This window comes from Necator americanus, chromosome I, assembly GCF_031761385.1.
Source record: "Necator americanus strain Aroian chromosome I, whole genome shotgun sequence".
Lineage (NCBI taxonomy): Eukaryota > Metazoa > Nematoda > Chromadorea > Rhabditida > Ancylostomatidae > Necator > Necator americanus.
Genome location: NC_087371.1, coordinates 21172238 through 21196000, shown reverse-complemented (window position 1 = coordinate 21196000; position 23763 = coordinate 21172238). Strand labels below are relative to the sequence as shown.

Here is a 23763-nt window from a genome sequence, read left to right as displayed (position 1 = left end):
TCTCTCAGTGGTAGATTCTTGAGGATTGTTTGGAAGTAAAGATCAAGCAGATGAACTATTATTGCAGATAGCACAAATATGTACAAAATTATCTGGATAAGCGAAATTCTTCCCCAAATAGCTCAAAGGTGTTTCAAGTGGGACCACAATACCATGGGATATAAATTGATACTTTCCGTCTTCTATGAGATCATGAGAAAGTGAATTTAGTGCTTGTGCTAACGTCCGTGGCTCTCCATTTGTATCGTGAGGTGGTTGTAGGACCTAGAAACGTTGGCTGAGTTGCCAAGAAAGCACTTAGGATTAACGAAAGGCCACAAATATACCTGTCGGAAAGGTTGGCCGCTGACATATAGGCGAATAGGTATGTCATGGAATGGTCGCTCCTCACTACTTTCCATGAGACGGCGGTTTACACTCCAAAAGTCATGAAAACGGTCTTGAAGAGAATAAAGATAACAAAAAATGTATTGATGATTGTGATCTTGACTTACCGTGAACAAGGCTTAGCCATAGTTGCTTGTGTTCGTCAATTTTCATACCGCTTACAATCTGAATTCGAAACATGATTATTATTTGTACTTGGTTTATTTACAGGACCAAGGTTGTACGCTAAAAATATCTAAGAATATCTAGTGTGCGGTGAACGGCTCGGTGGCTATAGCCTATAGTCACTAACTGTCCAAGAATCTTACTGAACTCGGGAGTTTATGTAAAAAATTCCAAGAGAAAGTCTCAAGTTGCAGTTCTTTCCGTCTACATCACTCTCTCTACCAACATAAAAAGTATCAAAAGGCGATAAGGGCCAGTCTGGTTAGGTGTGGTCTCGATGACCAAGTGAGAGTTGTGGAAATACCTTCCAATCCTTCCATACCTTCCAAATCTCAAGAAGCAGTTAGTGCGAAACAGAATGTACGATCGCATTTGCCTAACTCAAAACTGTGTAATATGACCATTTGGTAAGGCAGGCGACTGCATGGTCTCTGGTGTAGTCTATATGATTTCGTGCAAAACATGCGGCGAAGAATATATTGGCGAAACAGGGCAACCTCTTTGTGTTCGTATTAAAGAACATCCAGATGGGATTAAAGATCCAAACGCAGCAAACCCTCTCGGAACCAATCGCAGAAAATGAAAATGATCCTTTCTGCATAGCTGCCACGATCCTATCGTACGAACCAGAAATTGTAGCTCGCAGAACTTTGGAGGCGTTTTGGACTAACGCTAAGAGTCCAAAAATTAATAAAAAGGAAGAATGCATAGCCGTGACCAACTAATTAGTATTAGCGGAGCGATTTTATCACGCGGAGGTCCGCTAATATCACGGTAATGCGGCTACCTAGGTAAGCACAACGTTTTGGACTCTTTTGGTTTCGATTCTGGATGTAGCATCTTAGGGAATGATGACTTGTTCTGGATGAGGCATTTAAGAGGATATATCACAAATGATCTGACTTTCCAGGGTCTGACGAAGGCGACGACGCCGAAACGTTAGCCGTAATAAAGTTTGTTAACAATCTTGGCTGTTGCTAAATTGACTATCGACAAGATAAAAAGTATCATTTAAAGGCGATGACACATTCTCATCTGTGATGGCGGCGTTATCTCACAAGCTTCCTTTTTGTGAGGTGGTCTATGCCCTACCGCTCTCCGATATACAAGCATCCACAATTATCTATAGTTATAACACGAAGCCTTTTCACGTCAATTTCAGTTTATAATTTGTTGTGTGAATGGCAAATTTCGTAGTCGTAGAAAAAGCTGACAAGATACGGAGTCCTTTAGAGATGCTTTTGTACCATTTTTTTTCTAACGTAAACCGACTTCTGTTGGAATCTCCGGCCCGAGGCGCTTGGAACAACCCACCTATAGTCGGGCCAGGACGAGCTGAAGCCTTTTACGATTGCGCAAACAGGGTGCGTTCCAATTGGCGAAGTGGATTTCCAACAGAAGTGAGACCCTCATTTATTACTGCAGTCCTATTGCAGCAAGGGTCTCGTCACTTCGAGCGCATCCGTTTACGCAATTTCCCCAGGCTTGTTTTTGTCTAGATTGTGCATTTAAACACTATGAGGATACATCGGCAATATGTTCATTTGGTTCATAATCATGGACGAACTAAGCCCTTAAATGGCTTAACTCTCTACAGTTCACAGCTCATATGTTAGAAATAAATAAAATTGATGTTCTTGAATCTATGACGAGAATCAAGATTCGATCAGATATTGCAAAAAAAAAAAACATCATGATATGTGTAATCTGCCCAGTTCAAAGTATAAAATTTCCATTCTCTAGTCCACGCTCTAGGTGATCTACATAAAAGCAAGCCTCCAAGCACCATATAACCGGCTGATCCTTGCAGAAGGTCTTCCCACAAGTATTTCATATTATATTATATTATACAAGTCTGATCGTCCGACTTACGCCGGACTCTCAGACTTTGTGTGGTGTTCGCTTCGCTCACTTTCATCAACTAACCAAAATATACTTTTAAATTGAAATTCAAAAATTAGTGGTAGTGATATTTTCTGTAAATAATAAGAGTTCTGTTTTCATGTTGTTTTGTTACTTTCCTTCTTTTTAATGTATATAAAGACAAAAATTTCATAGTTTTTCTAAACGCGTCAGTTCTACATTTTGAGAATATTCAAACTTAGCTTCAAACACTACTCGGTTCGAATATAATATATACACAATTTTAAAGCATTACGCGAAGAATGGGTGTTCTCCTATTTTCCTCAACAGCTATCAAGGAATATGTTTAACATAAAATAATGTGAAGATCATCGTACTGATAAAGGTAACGTTCTTTGTCAAATTATGTAAGCGTTGGCTACTATTTAAGCAGCCAGTTTCATTCGTGTTTCCACTTTCGAGGACAAATACCAAGCAGGCAAACGTGCAAGGAAACAAACGCACGGAGGAGTCATAGAGGTGATGAACAAGCGCGCAGTAGCCAGGGTATCAAAGGCGCAACGTGCCATTTAACTTCGCGACAGCAAAAAAATTACCAAAATAATACTGTACAACAGTTCCACGCTGTCCGTCGCACCAATTTTACAGCTTTGGGTTTTCAATGTGCTCCCTGCTTGCACAACTCCACTCGAACAGCACTTCACGAAATTACGACCCTAAAGGTTTTTTAAATCAAAATTTCCGTTAACTGTTCCAGAATACCACACATATGTAGTAGAATGTAGGATGTAGAACATAAGCAACATGTGGATTTATTAAAAAAAAGACAGAAAGAAACAAAATAGTATATCGAAAAGTTTATTCGTTCAAAGTAATGTTGACCATTTTACCTGAAACAAAGGACGACATGTGAGCAACCCCACGTATTTAGGTTGTGGAAAAGTTTACAAATGAGCAGGAAAATCGACCATTTTCTTTGCCTTAGAAATACCCGAAAGAGACTGCAAGTCACTATTTTCTCTTCACTCATTTTCTTTGGGCCTAAGAAGGTCAATAGGGTTATATAAGAGTAATAGGTTTTTCCGAAGTCTTTTCTTTTTTCGAGTAATAGGTTTTTTCATGAGAACAGGACTTTTCGGTACACTGTCACCACTCTTTTCATTTAGGAGCACGCTTCATGAAATGTCTAGGAGTAGCGAGTTTTCTTCCTTAAAATTTCTGACAAATATAGTAGAAACCTACTATATTTGTCAGAAATTTTAAGGAAGACTCGCTACTCCATCGTTTCCTGAAGCGTGCTCCGATATGAAAAGAGTGGTGACAGTGTACCGAAAAGTCCTGTTCTCATGATATATTTCACTACGTGGCGTTCAGTAGGTTTCTACTATATTTGTCAGAAATTTTAAGGAAGAAAACTCGCTACTCCTAGACATTTCCTGAAGCGTGCTCCGATATGAAAAGAGTGGTGACAGTGTGCCGAAGAGTGGTGACAGTGTACCGAAAAGTGTGGTGACAGTGTACCAAAAAGTCCTGTTCTCATGATATATTTCACTATAGTTCAGAGCAGAAAAAGGTCTCCTATTTTTTCTACTGGAACCATGGAAATAGGTAGTAGGTTCAGTAGGTTCTTACTACATTTCTAAGAAATTTTTGAAGAAAACTCACTACTTCTAGACAATTTGTGAAGCGTGCTCCGGTATGAAAGGTGTGGTGACAGTGTACCGAAAAGTCCTGTTCTCATGATATATTTCACTACGTGGCGTTCAGTAGGTTTCTACTATATTTGTCCACATTCTGTCACGTGTTTGTATCTGCGTATATGTGTGTCTCAGCCAAGAAATCCCAAAAACAGAGGGAGACGGATACCGAATATGACGTCGGTTTGGCGCACTGGAGTATCAACGCGATAAAATTGGGCGAGACGGGTCCTACGGCCGTCGAATTCGTGCCCCGGAGCTATGTAGATAGCTGTAAATTGGGGTGCGACGGGTCCCATGGGGTCGCATTGGTGCGCGGAGCCCCAACGTGGTAGAATGGGTTTCTATGGTTCCTTCACATATCTATTTCCCAGCATGTCTCCCTAACGCTGCTAACATCCTTTTTTCAAAAGGAGGAAACACACGTGCGAGCGGCTGCTTAAATACAATACATAGTAGCCAACAGTTTACCCGATCTGACGTAGAACGTTATTTTTATCACTACGATAGTGATACTCACTTCATTTCATGTTAGCACATCATTCTTTGCTAATAGTTGAGAACGGAGGAAACTCATATTTCTAATTCTTCAAATTGTGGAGGTTTGAGAGAAAAATAGATGTAAAATCAAGTTTGATTGTTCTCCAAATATAGAACTGACGCGTTTAGGGAAAAACCATAAAATCTTATATCTATGCTTAAATTTTTGGTTAAAAAATTGAAGAAAGCGTTGGTAGAAAAAAATTCTAGTTTTACAAAAAAAAAATGTCGCTACTGTTATTTCTTATTGATCATGAAAGCGAGCGAAGCGAACCAAAAACAAAAATCCTGAAGTACGGCTTAGGCCAGACGTTCAGGCTGGGACATACATACATACGTACATACATACTAGCTTTACGACGCCGGCACACCAACTCGACGCCATTAGACCCGTCACACCCCCTTCTAAAGGTATCTATCATCGGTGCACCAACTCTACGCCATTGGACCCGTCGTACCCCCTTCTATAGGTATTTGGTGCCGGTGGACCCGTCGCACCCCCTTCTATAGCAATCCGACGCTGTGGACCCGTCGCACCTCCTATAGGTATCCGACGTCGTGGGACCCGTCGCACCCCCTTCTATAGGTATCCGACGCCGATGGACCCGTCGCACCCCCTTCTAAGGCTATCTGGCGCCGATGGACCCGTCGCACCCCCTTCTATAGGTATCCGACGTCGTGGGACCCGTCGCACCCCTTCTATAGGTATCCGACGCCGATGGACCCGTCGCACCCCCTTCTAAGGCTATCTGGCGCCGATGGACCCGCCGCACCCCCTTCTATAGGTATCCGACGTCTTGGACCCGTCGCACCCCCTTCTAAGGCTATCTGGCGCCGATGGACCCGTCGCACCCCCTTCTATAGGTATCCGACGCCGGTGGACCCCTTCACACCTCATTTTATAGCTTCCTAGCTTCGAGGCATTAACTCGACGCCGGTGGACCCGTCGCACCCCTCATTTTGAATTTCGTGACTGACACACACACACACACACACACGTGACAGAATAAGCCCGTTATTATATAGTAGATTATATATTTACAGTTCTGTCCGGTTAGCCTAAACTCTTCTTGTACTTCCTCGTTTCTACGGTGCGATCCGGAAATGGTCGCGAGTAGTGTTTCGATGCGAAGTTTAAACCAAGAAAGGAAACAACCTTATACCTTCTACGATACACGGTTCTATTCTGGACATCGATCCTCTGTCTCTGCTTTTCCGTGGAGGACCCGCACTCTCCCAATGTTCACATATACGCACGTTTATGTTTTCACGCGTGTATTCATCATCCGGGCCTGCCAAAAGCTTGCAATTTTTAGTATTCCTGGTGCACGCGTTGAAGCAGCCATGAATTTACTTCGCCTCATGGGACAAGAGCTCAAAAAAATATTCATACGTTTTCACGCTCGATGCAGTAGTAAGATGAAGTCTTCTCAGTCCTTCTCACTCCGGGAGCGGATGATATGGCAGCGCCAGGAAGAACGAAGTTGAAACAGCCTTTAGGCTAGCAAAATGGATGACTATGACTACAATTCGTACATACAACCAATACATAGCATCGGAAGCTTTATGTTAAAAAAAATTGATGGTGCAATCCAAAAAAAAATACTAAGTACGATGTCATTGGGGTGAAATAGACCACTGAACTCGGCAACAATACTGAAGAAGTTTTGCTGGAAATATGTAACGGAAGAGAATTTGATGTCCCATATTTCGAAGAATCAAGTCGACACGAGTGTGGGAATGGATATAGATTCTTTGGAACAACTAATGACCCGAATCGGACGTCTACAGCTGAGAAAATGTGAACTAATGCTAGCATCGACAACCTTCTACGTTCTGTCATCAAATTATTATGAACAGAAAGTAGAATCACATAAATTCTACAGGACGTTCGTTGGTGGTTTCAAAGTCAAAACTGATTGTAGGATAACGGAGGGAGGTCGTTAAGTACCCGCAGCCGATTACGTGCAACCGAATAAGTTCCTGCAAGAGAGGCTGTCGGTGGTTGAGCCTAAGAAATGGTACAGAATAAGCATATTTTAGGCTACCTGTGATCACTAAGCCACGCCCATCCATCACCACATCACTGAGGTCATAAGCCGTGTTTGTATTGCAATTAACAGATAGAGTTAACTTCTAGGAAGTGATTTGAGGCTGTTTCAAGTTGCCTTTGTCCATTTCAGCTGTAAAGTTTGCTGACCGGTGAGATTTGTGCATACATGACAAATTCAGCCCCAGCGATGCCGACACAACGCAATAGGAATTAAGGAATTAATTAAAGAATCAATTATACACTCAGAAGCCTGCAGCACTCTATGGGGAACCTAATGCTTCTCCTTAAGGACCAGAGCATTGCGTTAACGACATCATCTTCCGACGAGTATGTAAGCATACTTCATCAATACAGAAAGAAAAATCTGTTAGTAGAGCTTGGATCTGGAGGCAGAATGAATAAAATGCAGTGATTAAGAAGAAAATTTTCAGCGAAGTTTGAAAATGTAATAGAAATTACTTTTTTAGTGGTAAACTACTAAGAACCGTGCCACTCAAATTTATGGAAAAACGAGTCTTAATCGTCCAACTACCTCTTCTTTCCTCCGTTTTAAATAATTGGCTTCTTTCAATGATTGCATAAATATTGCTTCCATGGCGTCCTTGGACACTGGCAACACTCCCTCGGGGCGAGGTCCGGTCCGAAAATCGTTGACATTACCATTAACTACTGCTACACGAGAAAAAAAAAACAATCTTATAATACTTACTTCATCACCACAGACATTGTCGGTGAGTCAGTAGGTTTGTGCAAGTCGAATAGCACACCAATTGGATAATAAATCTTCAAAGGAGATCCATTACTTTCCAGCCACACTTTCTCTACATCAAGTTTCACGCTGTCTTCACGAGCCTTTACTTGTTCCAAAATCTAAACAGATTTCACTTTCTCTCATTCCCCAAAGTGATCGTAAATGTTTCCTTGTAACTCACTCTTGTCAAGTACAAGGGGAAATAACCGCACCGAGGAAGCATAGCGTAATTTGGCCGACAGACATCTCCTGACTCGTCATCTTGGTCAATCTGGAACTCAACAGGGACTGCTGCCTCCCAGAGTTTGCGCGACACCTCATAGTCGAATTCACCCGCCATTAACTAAAACCTCCCACGCTCCTACAAGTTCCTGTTCATATTCGACCTTCATTTTTCAAAGTAACGCCCATTGAAGTAAGAATAGAATTCTAAAAAATTAAAGGTTGCAGAGTTGCTATACAATGCATATCCTGCAGGTTTCTCACTTATCAAATCACAATCGAACTTCACTAAAATTATTAGGTTATCTGTAGCTTCACTGTTCATATCGTGATACATACAATTAAAATAAAAATTTGGTCTGCTTCAAGAAATACCCATCTTCGAGAAATAAGCAATTCTAATAAAATTAGTTCCGTACCTATAATGGTTCAAACCATGGACAGCTTTCACAAGAATATAGAAATTTGCTTTATTTGAAACATTCACATCAACTAAAACCGACACGTAACAAAAGAAATGCCTATGAATGTACAGAATAATACAAGAAACTGCACATGCTAATGTTTAAATTGTTAAAATAGATCTGAAACTTAAAAGCATGAGTTCATAAATAACAGTAGAGGAACCATCAACACAGAAACTCGTAATCACCAAAAAGGCTAAGATCCAAGTGATCATTCAAAGATGTAGGCGAGCGAGGACTATTGTGTACACTATGAATTGAATGAGCGTTATCAGAGATCTGCTGTTGATCGCTGACCACAACTTGCTGTTGTGATTCAGTTGAACCTTCACGGATGAAACTCAGCGAGGAATCTTCAGCAAAGCTATCTTCCATGTAAGGGAAATCGAAAGACAGGGGGTCGTTGCTACTGACGAAGCATTGTGATCGAGTGGTCACATCTGCCTGTGAAGGGTGCGAAGAAACACACTCAATTTGCCGTCTGACTAGATTATGTGACGTCTGCGGGATTTGTCGCGCTAATTCCTTTTGTTTCCTGCTGCGGTGTGCATGCCTCCTTGCCGCTGAGTTTGCAATGTGCGAACGGATCTGCAAGAATGGAATAGAATATCATAGAGCTTAGAAGTAGAACTGCTCCGAAATACAATAGTAAACAATCCGTTCACCTTGCTTTGAACGATCGCATTAAGGCGCTCCTCTTCAGCCGAAGAAGCAAGAGCACTTGCTGAAGTTTGCGCCTCTGTTGAAGTGGAAGGGCCATCCTCTCCATCAAACCATTCTTTTTCTCCGCCTGGACCCCGCTCAGGGGAAGCATTACCGTCTGCTGGTGCATTATCCTCATTTCGGGTGTCTCCATTGCAAACTGCATGACGTTCTTCCGCCAATTTCTCCTGCAAAGAGCATAACAACAATAGAAATGCCACAGAAAACTGAACTGATGATGAAAGCGATGGAAATTATGGAGTGCAAGAATGGATTATACATCTATTAGCAGTATCCCATTTTTATTCAAATTTAGCAAATCTATAACTATAGTCAAATATGAAGCATCTGTCACTCTCGCTACTTTTTCTTGGAATTAAGCAGGCTGATAATCGGAGATGACACTGATAAGCTTTTCAAAATTTTCTTTTCCACATTTTCTTTCCGTCTTTTTTTTCTTTTGCAATTGCGGATAGTAAGGGTCGCCTCATCACGTAACACGTGTAGTTAGTACAAGATGTTCAACAGCGAGGGATCGCTTGGTATTCACGTATGAGATTCCTTTCTTCTCACGGAAACCTCTGACTACAAGGAATGTTCTATCCGCAGGAAGACAGCATCGACTAGAAAAATTAAGTACTTAGTTCGTCAAATCAAATCGGACAGGTGAAAAAAATCGGTGTTGTCTCCGAAAAAAATCAAAAGGCCTAGAGTCAATTCAGTGCGCTAACCGAATTTGAAGCTAAAGTTGCAGGAAGACGATCAGTGATTGATTATTATGACAACGTCGATTTCGGGATTCTAACTGAATTCTTGTGCTTACGTTTCTCTGGGAAGACGAACGCAAATAACGATGTGATATATTCAATTGAGTGTATTTCCACCCAAGGAATTTCAGGTACGCTTTCGCCCACTTCATGCATTGAAGGAAGTTGGTGCAATTGGTCGCAATCGTATTTCCTCAAAGTCAGATTGTGACCAATGATCAACCAGCAATCACTTATCCCCCCACTTCTGCCATCACCGTATCTTATCGTTGAGGAATAATTCACAGCAGACGATGAGTTCGCTGAAACCGAAATTGATATTGTTTACAAAAGGAGGTCTAATAATTCAGAGTACTGCCCACCTTGGGTTTTACTGCTACAATACGTGAATTTTATCCTAACGACGAACCCCACCCACATCGGTCGAAAAACTATCGTGAGTTGAGGAAAAATCTACTTTCTTTTTTCTTTTTTGAAAAAAAAGTTTTGAAAAGAAAACTCTATAAGTTAAAAGTATTTTCCTCCTATTCCTTTACTCCTATTGTTCCCATCGTCTTATATACACTATTCAATATGGTTTTCATATCCTTTCTAAACAACAAGAATCTCGCGAGCAGCTTCGGAGGCTTTACATAGTAACGCGAAGTCCCTGTATGGTGTGCATAGTATGCGTATTTCCATACTCACACGTATGCCCACTCCTCTCTACGTTACACTCATCATGTTTGCCAGATGACTTCTTCGGAAGTTATATACAAGGATACAGACGTCCGCTTTAGTAGTACCTAGCTGTTTACGTGATATGACTTAAGATACTCATCTTTATCAATATGATGGCGACTTTCACGTTATTTAGCGCTATCACACCACTCTATGTTAAGTTTTGGTGTCGAAGACGAGAAAAACTTAGATGTTATAGTGGTACAGTAAGAAGGAATGAAACTAAAATAACGGCTTAGTCTGTACCATGTGTGTATATGCATCTGCAAGCTGCAAATTAGCTGGGACGGTGCAAAAATTGGAATCAGCGCAATTATTGAAGCACCAGTAAAGGGCAATAATTTCAGGTGGATTTGTCAAGAAAAGAATGAGACGTTGTGATAGTTTTTAAGCCGTGATAGCTGTATTGCGTTTCATCTCTACGTATTCTTCCGCATGTCTATTCTTTGCATGTTTGCCTCAGATGGATAACATCCTTCCTTCAGAAATTGGAAACCCATGCAAACAGCTGTTCAAATAGTAACTAGCAGACCACGTAATCTAACGAAGGACCTTGACTTTGTCACTATGATGGCGATGTTCACGTAATTTAATGTTAGTTCACCATTCTCTGTTAATTGCTGGAAAAAAGAGTGAGAACATCTAATACTTAAAAAAATGTTTTCAAACTCTAGCCGTACCAAAGGAATAAAGGCATAAAGTCAAGTTTTGATATTCTCCAAGTGAAGTACTGACCCCTTTGAGAAAAAAAAACTGTTGAATCTTTCAACAATACCCAAGTTTCTTTGAAAAAGAACGAGGAAAAAGTAGCGAAGAAAAGAAAGATTCAACCCTGCAGCAAAAACTTACAACCAAATTTCTAAAAACTTTTTATGTGTGTGCCTTTCACGATCTTCTGTATTATAACTCCTATTTTAACTTAAAGGCAGCATACGAAGAACCTGAGGTGGTGCGGATTCCAGGTGGAGTACCCATAAACGGGGTCGTAGATTATGGAGACGGGGGTAGTTCCGCTCATCTCTCCCTGCGTCACTGCATGCATCCGCCTCCAGAATACCTTTTTGTACGACGCCATCTATTGCAACGCTCTATCCCTAGCCCCGCCTCCGCCCTGCGATTCGTCGAAGATCAATTCGGACTGCCCCGATAGGCAGTAAGCGATGCTACGCGTGCAAGGGTGGCGCGCTGCAATAGGAGGCATCCTACAAAACAGCGTTCAGGGGTCGGCTGCTTGCAGTGATTCAGGGAGAGGCGAGCGGAACCACCCCCTCTCCATAATCTACGACCCCGTACACGGATACCCCACCTGAAATCCGTACCACCCCAGACACGTGATATGCTGCCTTTGAGAAAAAATGTATATTACTCAGTAAGTATCGAATCACGAACCAACAGGTCCTCGACTCGCCTCCTTAGTTCTGCCTTCACGTCAATTGACTTTAATCGCTTTGCAGTAGGTTCTTCTGGTAAGCTATTTCCTCCCATTGCATCCAGCATAGTGTCTACGTCGCACTGTGACCGCATCACCGCGACTGCGCGCTGGAATTTACCATCAGATTGAAAGCATGTGGAACAAAAAAGAAAAAGATGGAGAACTGCGAAGAAAAGAAAAGTCATACCGTTAATTCCGTCGAAGTTACCTTCAGCTTTCGCTTGATAGGAGCAACATCAAGATTGAAGAGGTGGTCAACAGAAGCACGGTACTGCGTCGGGGTTAGCATACGCAATCTATAACATCAAGTTTACTACACATCATACATCGATATTAAAAATTGCTCGTCAAAGTACCGGTGAACGCCACCAATTTTCTTCAGTTTTCTTACAGCGCTTGACATCTGCTTTACAAGTTCATCGTCCTGGTAATAGAAAATTCCTCATGAAAAGAACGGAAAAAACCCATTAAAAAACATAACTGTACTGTAAGACGAACAGAAAACTGAGTCTCACCCCTGTCAATAATGGATCCACTCCCATGTTGTGAAGCTGTTCACAAATAATATCAGCTAGTGCAAAATCAGCACTTTCGTTCGAAGAGCATGTACTGGAACATTTTTCCGCGGAAGCACAGGCACCGTCTACTTAAACATTGGAGCTTTTAGAACATAAGATACTGGTAATACGACCTTGGGAAAATTTTGGAATAAAAATCGTTTAGCAAGAAAAGAGGAAAGGTTGAAGACTTCCAACCATTCATATCACTGTCCAACTGTCCACTAGGGGCAGACGACGTCGTTCTTGTTCCTTTCGAATTAGCCATTGAACTTCCCCATATCGAAGTTCTAGCACACTTAAACGTTTATATAAGTTCTTCTAAAAAGGAGCTACCTCCCTTCTGAAAAGAATACAATGAAACTTAGGATGTTATCATCTAAAACACACATTCTGATCTGAATCCAAGTTTAGTAAGTGGTCAACAGCAGAAGTATCAGTCGATAGCGAAGAAGTCGATGTGCTAGGTGAATGAGTCAAAGTTGCACAAGAAAAAGACTCGTTATGAGTAGATGACATAGATGACAAACAACATGTTGATGGTGATTTACTTGAAGCATCTTCACGAAACACGGTCGGGTAGAAACACCTAAAAAAATAACTTCAACAAGAGTATCAAAAAGATCGCAAAACAAAAACCAAAAGTACACAAAAAGAAAGCTTTGAGCAGTTGGATTTCAATGCTACTACATACTGGTAGATACTGTTGGTGGTAATTCTATTTGTAATAAATGAATAAATAAATAAATAAATATATAATGACTATCCGATTCGGCATTACTCGAGGATAATGATTCCGCTCGAAAGTACTTAACGGGAAGGGAATAAGAGTCTTGCATTAGATAATAAACAAAACACAAGAGATGCAAAGAGAATCATGTAATCGGGACGGTAAAAAAATGTGTTATGAAGGTTCTCGTCAAGAATATGACGAACTTTAGAAAACTCACAAATATTTGTGTCCCGATGGGGGAGGAGGCTTGGCGGTTAGGTGGTCATTGGACATTCCCAACTAATCCACCAAACCGCACAGCAACCAGACCAGGCCGCTGTGAACTCTGCTAGCAGCCTTAACACGTTCGAGTATCCCACAAAGTGTTATAAAGGTAGATTTTTTTTCGAAACGGAAATCGTCACCCAGGGACTTTGCAATGCAGCCCAAAGAGTTCCACTAGCAAAGGTCAGAAACATGCACACGCACATCCAGATGATGACTATAGACCGCTGGTCGCTGGGTTATCTGATCCATTCATGCTACAAACACACCGGTCCATTTCGTTAGGAGTCTTCCTCGAGGGAGTTTTGTTGTTCTAGGACCCACTCTAACGTTCTCTTGTTCAATTTACCATTGGTTTTTTTTTTTACATCGTGACTGGCTAACCAGTGTCTACCTTCTACTACCTGCATATATTCTGCTTGTTCACAAAGATAAGACACTGTTGTTAAGTGGGAACTGCAAAGTTAGGTGCGCTCACTAGACTTCAGAAGACATTTCCAAACCTCCATTACGCATCATAGTTCAACGACAGAGTTAACACTGTGAGGATATAAACAACAAAGAGGCTAGGCTCACCATGAAATTTGATTCTTGTTTGGACCTTAAAAGAGCAACTGCTCAGACCTGTATGAACGCAAGTGCTTGTGAGCTTTGAACTTGTGCATGAATCACAAGCAGAACTCCATAATTCCAAATAATTATAACAACAATTCAATCAACGTGCTTAGTTCCGTCGAAATGAAGTAGTTTTCTGTGATGAAATATCTCGTATTGCTCTAGAATTTGGATATAAATGTGAGGGTGAAGGTAGCATTTAGTTTTCCAACTCATGCACATTTACCACATACACCGACAAACATAAATATTGGATTATCCGGAATGTAATGAGACACATTTTTCAGTTCTAACCTTATAAATTTTCTTTTACAAAAACAAGTTTAGCCAATGTTTTCTCCATATACACCAACAACACTTGCCTATCGCTCATGGAGAAAACGGATGCCCTTCGCACAGAATTGAGACAACGACTCGAGTTAATCAAAGCTTTTAAAATATTTTCTCCTCATAGTGTTCTTTGGGACTTGAAACAAATAGTAATAAGGGGGAGCTATGTCAGCGGAATGATGCGGGTGAGATAGAGTTTCCCAGCGGAGCGTCTCCTGCTGTTGGCGATTCTTCGAAGCCACATGAGGACGTGCGTAGCGGATTAGGACGACCTGAGTCATCGCCCAGATGATGTCCCGACTCGAGAGCTAACGCGTGTCAGCGTTGACAGTATCTTTGCCCGACAGCAACTCGTAGTACAACATCCCTCAGGAATCACAGAAGCAGCAGAGAAAAAGCCTGCGTGCATTGCAGATCTGTGTTCCCGAGCCAAAGCGAGCGAATCAGCCAGCTAAGTGGCATGACCAAAGGAGCCTGGGCTCAGTGCAGCATTGATGTTCTAGGCCGCCTCGCATGCGCAGCGGGTTTGCAGGTGCTCATACAAAATGATCATCCAAATTTGGCGCTCGTCCATTTTAATCATAGTTAACCTACGCTCAAAGTAATCGCTCTTCTGGATCCTACTCACAGAAGATTCCCTGACTTTCTTTTATTGTCAGAATAGTTAGCCCTGCCATCCTCTAATTTCAGAGAAACCTAGTGATACCTGGCAGTGTCTTGCGAACAACTGATGAAGTCCGTACAACACAGAATTCGTTATGTATGTATACTACGAGTATGAGCGAGTCTACGCTGAATTTCCTTCAATAGTCCTGAAAAATGGCAGAGAGAGAGAGAGAGTTCTGAGGTGCCTCTTAACATGCTACTGCCGTATATGCGCTGCCTCCGCGAGCCGTTTCCCACGCCATTTTATAGGACGAGTAGGAGGAATTGTGACGGGGTCACCCTCATACTCATTATCTACATCTCAAACATTATATTGTACTTGAGAGATCCCAACCTCGTCAATTTCGTGAGATGCTGCCTTTAAAGGCAGCATCTCACGAATTTTCTATTACCAGGACGAGGAACTTGTAAAGCAAATGTCAAGTGCTGTAAGAAAACTGAAGAAAATTGGTGGCGTTCACCGGTACTTTGACGAGCAATTTTTAATATCTATGTATGATGTGTAGTAAACTTGATGTTATAGATTGCGTATGCTAACCCCGACGCAGTACCGTGCTTCGGTTTACCACCTCTTCAATCTTGATGTTGATCCTATCAAGCGAAAGCTGAAGGCAACTTCGACGGAATTAACGGTATGACTTTTCTTCCCAGCTCTCCATCTTTTTCTTTTTTGTTCCACATGCTTTCAACTTGATGGCAAATTCCAGCGCGCGGTCGCTGAGATGCAGTCACAATGCGACTAGACACTATGCTGGATACAATAGGAGGAAGTAGCTTACCAGAAGAACCTACTGTAAAGCGATTAAAGTCAATTGACGTGAAGGCAGAACTAAGGAGACGAGTCGAGGACCTGTTGGTTCGTGATTCGATACTTACTGAGTAATATACATTTTTTCTCAAAGGCAGCATATCACGAGTCTGGGGTGGAACAGATTTCAGGTGGAGTGTCCGTGTAGGGGGTCGTAGATTATGGAGAGGGGGTGGTTCCGCTCGCCTCTGCCTGAATCACTGCAAGCAGCCTACCCCTGAACGCTGTTTTGTAGGATGCCTCCTATTGCAGCGCGCCACCCTTGCACGCGTAGCATCACTTACTGCCTATCGGGGCAGTCCGAATTGATCTTCGACGAATCGCAGGGCGGAGGCGGGGCTAGGGATGGAGCGTTGTAATAGATGGCGTCGTACAGAACGGTATTCTGGAGGCGGATGCATGCAGTGATGCAGCGAGAGATGATCGGAACTACCCCCGTCTCCATAATCTACGACCCCGTATACGGATACTCCACCTGGAATACGTACCACCCCAGATTCGTGGTATGCTGCCCTTAAGTTAGATCGTATTGACCCGACTGTAAATAGTGGCGAAACTGCCTGCTTCATTGACGAAAAATTAGCGGTCACCTCAGATTCGTGGTCTGCTGCCTTTAACACAGCTGCCCAAACTGTTTTCGCATGCAGTTTTAGAGCTTTCGATAACATATTTAGTGACTATATATCTTAGTGATAGTGTAGGAGCTTTGTTTCCATTTACAAGGTTATGGTCATGTAGTGAGACTACTTTTAGTAACATTTCAACAATCAATTTTTCACATATCGTTTCAACAATCGAACGGTACCTGTATGCCCGCGGAAGCAAACGAACAGCCGGTCTCGGGAAAAACCCAGCTTGCCGCTCCTCCTTTGTCCGGGTGAGCCAAAATACCTGATTCGGCATGCCCATAGGGAAATAGCAAGTCTGAAAACAAAGGAAGTTTATGCACAGAATAATTCTTTCGAAAAGAATCTTAAAGAAAGGAAAAGAAAGAAGAGTTCTTAGAACGAAATTACCTTCTTTTTCATATTCCGACAGGCCCAGAAAAAGCGCTGATCACCCGTTTTTTCATCAGAATTCAAGGGAACTGGCACCAAAGGAGCTTGACAATAGCAGCAAGTAAGAAGTTCTTGTTCAACCTCAAACATCTAAGCATAAAGAACAGGTTATCGAGGTCAGTGTAAAAGCTTAAGAATAGGCCGTTGAAAATTCTGAATAACTAGCAGTAGGACCAAAATGGTTCGTTACAACAACTCACGTATTGCATTGTACGATTTTAGTTAGGGCCTGCTAGCCACAAACTGTTAAATTATTCTTCAGTGTTTTCGTAATCCAAACAAAAGAGCTTTACACTTGCAGATCTTTGGGCCCACATCGAACTGCGTTCAAGGTGTCGAGCCGTCATAAAGAGTTTACGTCCTATTTATGACAGGTCGGAAAACTTCTGCAGCAATCAATTTTGCTTTCCAGTAAATCTTCACCGTCATCTTTACAGACAAATGTGAAAGAATCAAAACGGAAATAAAGTAGCACATGTTGACAGAGGTAAGCTACGGAAGCAGGTATGTTCAGTTAATATTACTTTGAGGCTGACAATGCTTTACACTACAAACGAAATAAAATTTAGTCCAAACTCTAGAGAAGTTACTTATAGCTCATGAAGAAATCCAGAATCAACGAAATGTGGTAACTTTAGAGACATGAGCTACTGGGATCAAACAGAACTTTCAACGGCAAAAACAAACAAAATGCCGATACACAAATCTAAACAAGTTCGCCTTATTCGAACAACGAGTCACAAAGTTCGTACGTACAGTTTCTTCACGTTCTGTATCAGACTCCAGTTTAAATTCATCATCGTTCTGGTCACATTGACTTCCTCGCACAACCATATCGTAGTTAATTCTTCAATTTTGTCGCTGCAAACACCACCTCGGTAATTCGACAACCACACTATCGCTCAGCAACCGAAAACAGGTCGCTTCATCGCTGTGTGGCACTTTGTGGTGCACATTATCATTGCACACCAGTGCTCAAACAGATAAGTAGCGAAAGTGATCTCTGACCCTACATTTTTAGAAAGGTGCCACGCAGTTCGAGAAATACACATACCTGAAGATGGCGGGCCAGTTTTACCGTTGAGTCTTGTCTGATTACTGTCATCACCAGTATAGCAATTACTACAAAGAAACAATATAAACAAGGCGAAACAAACGGTTTGCGCAATTGAAGTAATGTATCAAGATTTACGATGTCTGCACAAATAATATAACGAATGCTTTTCTTAGGAACAAAATGAAAAATGTCGAAACAACAAGTGGGGAAATTTAGTTGGGGGAGTAAAGCATCCAACCGCGCTCCTATTTCTAGGAATTCTATCTTCTTTGTTTTCTCTTAGTAGCTTTAGTCTACATGTCATAGATCCTCTAAGACTAATGCTTAAGCCCTCAGACGTCGACCGACTTATTTAGTTCCAAAAATAAGGGCGCAGTTAAGTGTCCGCCCCAACTACATTTATCCAGCAGCTTACAAATAAACTCAAATTTTGCTCTTTAAAAAAAGCTGAAGTCCGGGAAACAATCTTGTTCGGAAGCAACAGTCATTCAACTCAGGAAAAAGCGCGACAGAAACCAAACGAAATCCAGAGAACCCTGAAGAGTTGAACAGTCCAAAGGAAAAAAATCTCGACCAAACAAAATTCCGAACTATGCTGAGAAATAAGCATGCAAATACGACAAATACGACAAATACGACACTCAAACCCGTTTTCGAAACGATTATGCAGGCAGATAATTCCGCGCAGGACCAGACGCGCATGAACAACGAGGCATAATCGAGGAGCGGGAGGGATGAGATATGTGGACGTGTTGAAGCACACAAGACTCACAAATACTTACGACATTGCAGGATTATCCTCTAGTTTTGCTATTAGCGTGACTTTTCTGCGCCAATGTGTGTCAGGTCGGTTGTTTCTCTTCCCTTCGTTTTTTTTTTGTTTTTTTTTTTGCTTCAAGGCACATTGGTATATCCCTTCGTGTGTTCGTAGTGTACATTTGTGTGTTCTTCATTGTGTTGTTTCTCGAGATGTTTACTTTACACCCCAGTCGATGTGATTATCATTGAAAATTACCACTTTTCCTTCTAGAATTTGGTTTTGACACCCTCTGCTGTGCCTCCATTGTTGTCGCATATACATGACCGTGCCAACCTTTGGATGTGCTGGAGGGGAAGTCAATATGTGCAAAAACAACTAGTACATTATACTCACTAGCCCGCTCATCCTGGTCATAATAACTCTGCCCGAATATACTATGAAAATAATGAAAAGAAGCGGTGAAGCGAGAGAACGGTGCGCATCAGGAGGTATTCGGCTTGGGCTGAGCTGTAGCCGACAAGACTAGTTAAAGGCATCTCCCAACGAATCTGGGGTGGTACGGGTTTCAGGCGGAAAATGCTTATACGGGGTCGCAGATTGTGGGGAAGAAGGTGATTCCGTTCATCTCTCCCTGTATCAGTGTAAACGGACGACCCCTGAACGCTGTTTCCGAAAGTGTTTTCGACGAATCGCTGGCGGGAAAGAGGGGATAGGAAGGTTGCGCATTGCAGCAGAAGCCATCGTAAGAAACAGTTCCGGTGTTGTTCGTTCACACTGTTACAGGGAGAGATGAACGGAATCACCCTTCTCCTCATAATCTACGACCTCGTATAGGCATTACCCGCCCGAAACTCTTACCACCCCAGATTCGTGGGGTGATGCCTTTAAGATAAGTTATGACCCAAAGCTTGACCAGTAATCTAGGAACTCTAAAATGCGATGAAATGAGTAACCAGAGAACGGCTTGGAGCCAAAATTCTACTCGTATGAAAAGAAAAAATATACCATACACATACACTATAAATGTGTCTCATATAGTCTTCTCCGTAACAAAGCGGGACATTCCATTTCTCGTTGATAGTGAATGTGGTGAGATAACTACTAGATACCAATTATTTGAAATCCGCTCGTTAATTCTTCATCGTGAATTCGGTCTCTTTCGCACGCGTTTTGAAGCATTTACATACTTATACGTATTTATGTGAGCAAACTTTAAAATGTGTCAATTGGTTTGTGTCAAATTGTCTTGTCTTCTCCGCTGCACCCAATGAGCTCAGGTTGAGCGCCCCTCTGATGAAAAATTCCGCAGTAGATCATGTTAATGGCTTCCTGCTATTTAAGCAGCTGTTTGGTGTATTGTTTCTGTCACAGCACGATGGAAGTAATGGGAGAAGACATACGCGGGTGTCCAGAAAGCAGCACCGTGGATGCAACCATTGCGAACCATCTACAGAAGGTGATTTTTTTAAAAACATTACATATACTTGTGTGCAATTCATCTGACATCTTTTCGTAATACCGGTGCAATTTTATCCCTATTGCTTATCGATAACCATTTTCGAATGTCTGCACACCACAGTGATGGTGTTGGGCCCGTCTCACATCGTCCCAATAACTCTTAGTACCACGCGCATCATTCGAACTGCTTCTCTCTTGCGCACCATGCTGACGCTGTGAAACATACCTCATCTCTTTTCAGTGCTTTCTGACGCCGCAGCACTTGACACCGTTGAACCCGCCACAATTCTCATCGCTTCTTGACACCTGTACACCCATCGTACCATCATCGGGCCCCGCACACTACCTTAATTATCGCCGGAGGTGGTTATCATATTCATACTCGTTATCATACCCCTTTTTAACGTCGTAATGGTCTCTAATGCGTCTTCATGTTGTGAACCTATTGAGACCTCTTTTCTTTTTGCTAATTATAGTTTTTCATTATTTTTTCCTCGTATGTTGGTGCAAGAAAGAAAAACGCATTTTTAGTGAAGTCCTTGTACTTTAGTTTTAGTTTCTATTGCTCCTAAACCTCCTCTATTACTTTTATTGGTGGGTATTTAATTTGTTTTTTTTTTTTGCGTGCGACGGTTACCGCGGTGTCGGATTGGCGCGCCGGCGCCAGATAGCTATAATATGGGATGCGACGGGTCCACCGGCGTCGGATTGGTGCGCCGGCGCCAGATACCTATGGAAGGGGGTGCGACGGGTCCACCGGCGCCAGATACCTATAGAAGCGGGTGCGAAGGGTCCACAGGCGCTAGATACCTATAGAAGCAGGTGCGAAGGATCCACAGGCGCTAGATACCTATAGAAGCGGGTGCAACGGGTCTACTGGCGCTAGATACCTATAGAAGCGGGTGCGACGGGTCCACCGGCGCCAGATACCTATAGAAGGGGATGCGACGGGTCCAACGGCGTCAGGTTGGTGCGCCAGCGTCAGATACCTATACAAGGGGGTGCGACGGGTCCACCGGCGTCGGTGGACCCGGTCATTGGTGCGCAATAACTTAGTGTGCATGACGCAAAAGATAAACGGTTGGAGCCATTTCATAGCCGTGACCAGTGGGTGCTTTGCTCTTCACCTTTATGATTCCTCCGCGTGCCCATTTCCTTCTTTGTTCGACTCAAGTTTGTAGCACGCCGTTCTCAGAAAGTGGAAACACGCATGCAAACGGATGCTTAAATAGTAGCAACATGTTTATGTAATCTGACGTGGAACGTTATCTTTATCAGTAGAATGATGTCTTTCACGTCATTTTGCGTTAAAACATCATTAGGTGATGACTATTGGGAGAAACCAGAATGAATACCCATACTTCGAGTAATGCTTCAAATTGTATCTATATTATTCTGGCATCGAAGGAGTGTTTGTAGCTGATGGTCGAATAATATATTCTCCAAATGTAGAATTGACGCGTTTAGAAGGAAAACTCCGTAATCTTTCGCCTTAATTTATAATATAAATAAGAGAAGGAAAGCGTTGTTAAAATACAAGTCTAATTTTACAGAAAACACCACTACTATTAACTTTCATTGATCAGTCAAGGGGAGCGAAGCTAAAACCACCGAAAGTCTGAAGCCCGGCTTTAGCCGGACATTCACACTGGTTTATTATAATCGGAATCATAGTAAAATCCCAAAACCGAAGAAAACTTACCATGCGCAGTTACGCAAAAAAAAGTAGACAGAAATTGAATCCCTACAAATTATGATCTTAAATATGTCTTAAGAGTATAACTAACGATAAAACGAAAGGAAAGAACTTTGGTAAGACCACCAGTCCCGTATCTGCAATAATATACGGAGAAAAATAATTAAAAACCACCAAAAAAAAAGAGAAAGGAATAGAGGTCCGGAGTTTTTGGCGTTATTTTGATCACCTGTTGTTTGGCTGCTGCTTTACACGCTTCTTTTAATCTTTTCTTACTGTGTATTTCGTTTATATGAATAATTCACATTTTCACTTCCTTCTGCTCACATCGAGATCACAACGCTCAAAGGCATCACAACACGAATCTGAGGTGGTGCGGGTTTCAGGTGGGTTATGCCTATACGGGATCGTAGATTATGGCGGGGAGGCTGATTCCGTCCATTTCTTCCTAATTGTAGTTAAAAAAAAACGGCCCTGAAGATGTGGCGCGTGCACAAGGCTGGCGCGCTCCAACCGAACTCGTTGTAGAAAATAGCGCCCCGAAATGCTCGAAGCCGCATCTTACGGGCCGTGTTTTTACGGGAACTAAGAAGAAATGGACGGAATCACCCTCCTCCCCATAATCTACGACCTCGTATAGGCATAACCCACCCGAAACCCGCACCATCCCAGATCCGTGGGGTGATGCTTTTAATCGATATGGCCACGAAGTGTCTTCAACTGCCACGACCCATACCTTAGCTCAGCTGGCTGCCTACAACCAAGTGACGGAGGAGATTACTAGGAAACTTCTAAAACTTTTAGATATTGGTAGCTACGATGTAATATGTGATAGTTGTAAAACTTCCTAGAAGTTCTGCGAAATATATTATGGCACTTTCTCTTCCTTGACTCCAATAACGATCTCAACTTCAGAAAACCAGGGCCATCATTTTCAACAAATGGCGCCGCGTCCCTCCAGTCTCGAAAGCGGTCAGGAACATCAACATCACATTCGGGGAGAACTACCTACCCTTTACCGCTGGTTGACTAGCTTCGAAGAAGGAGACACGAACTTCTCGGTCGGGTCTACATTCTTCGAGGACATACTCTTCTTTTCTCTTTTTCCCTCAAAGAAGAGTATTCGCCTTGATTATATCGACACTGGCACTGCTGTCTTCTACCCTTCCCCTGCAGCTCTAGAAACTAGTGAAAGATGTCCGAGAAAAGCAGCCGAGACGAGCTTCAGTGCACCTGTTCACGAAAACACTCATCTCGCAGCGTCTTGGCAGGAAATCGAAAATTTAGGCTGAGACAATGTATCACCCAATATCCACAGTACTCTCTTATCTTAGCCGTACTAATTGGAACTTGTTCCACCCACTAAAGGATCCCCTGTTAAAGTAAACCTTCGCCAAGTTCGAAAACATTGGCCGAGCGGTCGTCGAATCTTCTTTTTTCAGCAAGTTCCGCTCTACCTAATGGCAATCAGCGCTCCTTCTTCCAGCCTTTCGGTTCTGATGATTATAGAACACAAGGTAAAGTCACTGGCGTATCAATCCACTTGGGATGCGCCAACGCGTTTTTCTGCAATTCGTAATCGGATTTTTACGTATCAATCCACTTGGGATTTTGAAACGCGTTTTGGCCTATTTAATGACTTTCGAGGACTAGCCGATAACCAAGTCATTGGTTTTATCTTCCCAGACAAGTCTGGCACCAATTTATCGACCTCGGAGGAAGATGAAGGGCTTTATTTGCACTAGGGAAGTTAAGCTGAAACTGGGAAATTAAGAATGAGGATCTATTTTGATTCCAGAGCTCGTCAACTATTGCAACAACTATTGGGTTTCCATGATTCCTCTTAGAAACGCTGTTTTGTGACAACAAACCTCGTCTTAATATATAATCGCTACGACAAAATAGACGTTGCTACCCAGATAAAGTCATTCAACATTTATTAACCTTGGAGATCAAACCAAATCAAAACAGAACAAAGGATAGAGCAAAATGAAGTAC

At 42.3% G+C, this 23763-nt stretch overlaps 5 protein-coding genes across 9 annotated transcripts; 3 read left to right on the top strand and 2 right to left on the bottom strand.

Annotated features, from left to right (window-relative positions):
• Window positions 1–42: 42 nt before the first annotated feature.
• RB195_006405 (uncharacterized protein) lies at window positions 43–7796 on the bottom strand (the record flags this gene model as incomplete). 3 transcript variants are annotated; one of them, XM_013448646.2, is made up of 6 exons in its annotated part: window positions 43–264; window positions 327–439; window positions 495–552; window positions 7238–7377; window positions 7473–7575; window positions 7638–7796. In XM_013448646.2, the coding sequence occupies 6 exons, from the start codon at window positions 7794–7796 to the stop codon at window positions 43–45; spliced, it is 795 nt and encodes a 264-aa protein (XP_013304100.2). The 3 variants fall into 3 exon arrangements, with proteins under 3 accessions (XP_013304100.2, XP_064036418.1, XP_064036417.1); XM_064179465.1 differs by lacking the exons at window positions 7238–7377; window positions 7473–7575; window positions 7638–7796 and adding an exon at window positions 1109–1153; XM_064179464.1 differs by lacking the exons at window positions 43–264; window positions 327–439; window positions 495–552; window positions 7238–7377 and adding an exon at window positions 7073–7088 and having other exon boundaries at window positions 7415–7575.
• Window positions 7797–8307: 511 nt separating this feature from the next.
• On the bottom strand, window positions 8308–17899 carry RB195_006404 (uncharacterized protein; the record flags this gene model as incomplete). Of its 3 annotated transcripts, XM_064179461.1 has the most annotated exons (12): window positions 8308–8730; window positions 8808–9032; window positions 11721–11870; window positions 11951–12059; window positions 12120–12187; window positions 12279–12409; window positions 12519–12618; window positions 12711–12909; window positions 16542–16660; window positions 16753–16875; window positions 17551–17641; window positions 17808–17899. In XM_064179461.1, 12 exons carry the CDS (start codon window positions 17897–17899, stop codon window positions 8308–8310), a joined length of 1830 nt encoding a protein of 609 aa, XP_064036414.1. The 3 variants fall into 3 exon arrangements, with proteins under 3 accessions (XP_064036414.1, XP_064036415.1, XP_064036416.1); XM_064179462.1 differs by lacking the exon at window positions 17551–17641 and having other exon boundaries at window positions 17849–17899; XM_064179463.1 differs by lacking the exon at window positions 17808–17899 and having other exon boundaries at window positions 17551–17628.
• Window positions 17900–18686: 787 nt separating this feature from the next.
• RB195_006401 (uncharacterized protein) lies at window positions 18687–23602 on the top strand (the record flags this gene model as incomplete). The annotated part of the gene is made up of 4 exons (XM_064179457.1): window positions 18687–18697; window positions 19953–20067; window positions 23208–23282; window positions 23564–23602. 4 exons carry the CDS (start codon window positions 18687–18689, stop codon window positions 23600–23602), a joined length of 240 nt encoding a protein of 79 aa, XP_064036411.1.
• On the top strand, window positions 19905–20372 carry RB195_006403 (uncharacterized protein; the record flags this gene model as incomplete). Its single annotated transcript, XM_064179460.1, has 2 exons — window positions 19905–20067; window positions 20311–20372. The coding sequence occupies 2 exons, from the start codon at window positions 19905–19907 to the stop codon at window positions 20370–20372; spliced, it is 225 nt and encodes a 74-aa protein (XP_064036413.1).
• On the top strand, window positions 22707–23057 carry RB195_006402 (uncharacterized protein; the record flags this gene model as incomplete). Its single annotated transcript, XM_064179459.1, has 1 exon — window positions 22707–23057. One exon carries the CDS (start codon window positions 22707–22709, stop codon window positions 23055–23057), a length of 351 nt encoding a protein of 116 aa, XP_064036412.1.
• Window positions 23603–23763: the final 161 nt, after the last annotated feature.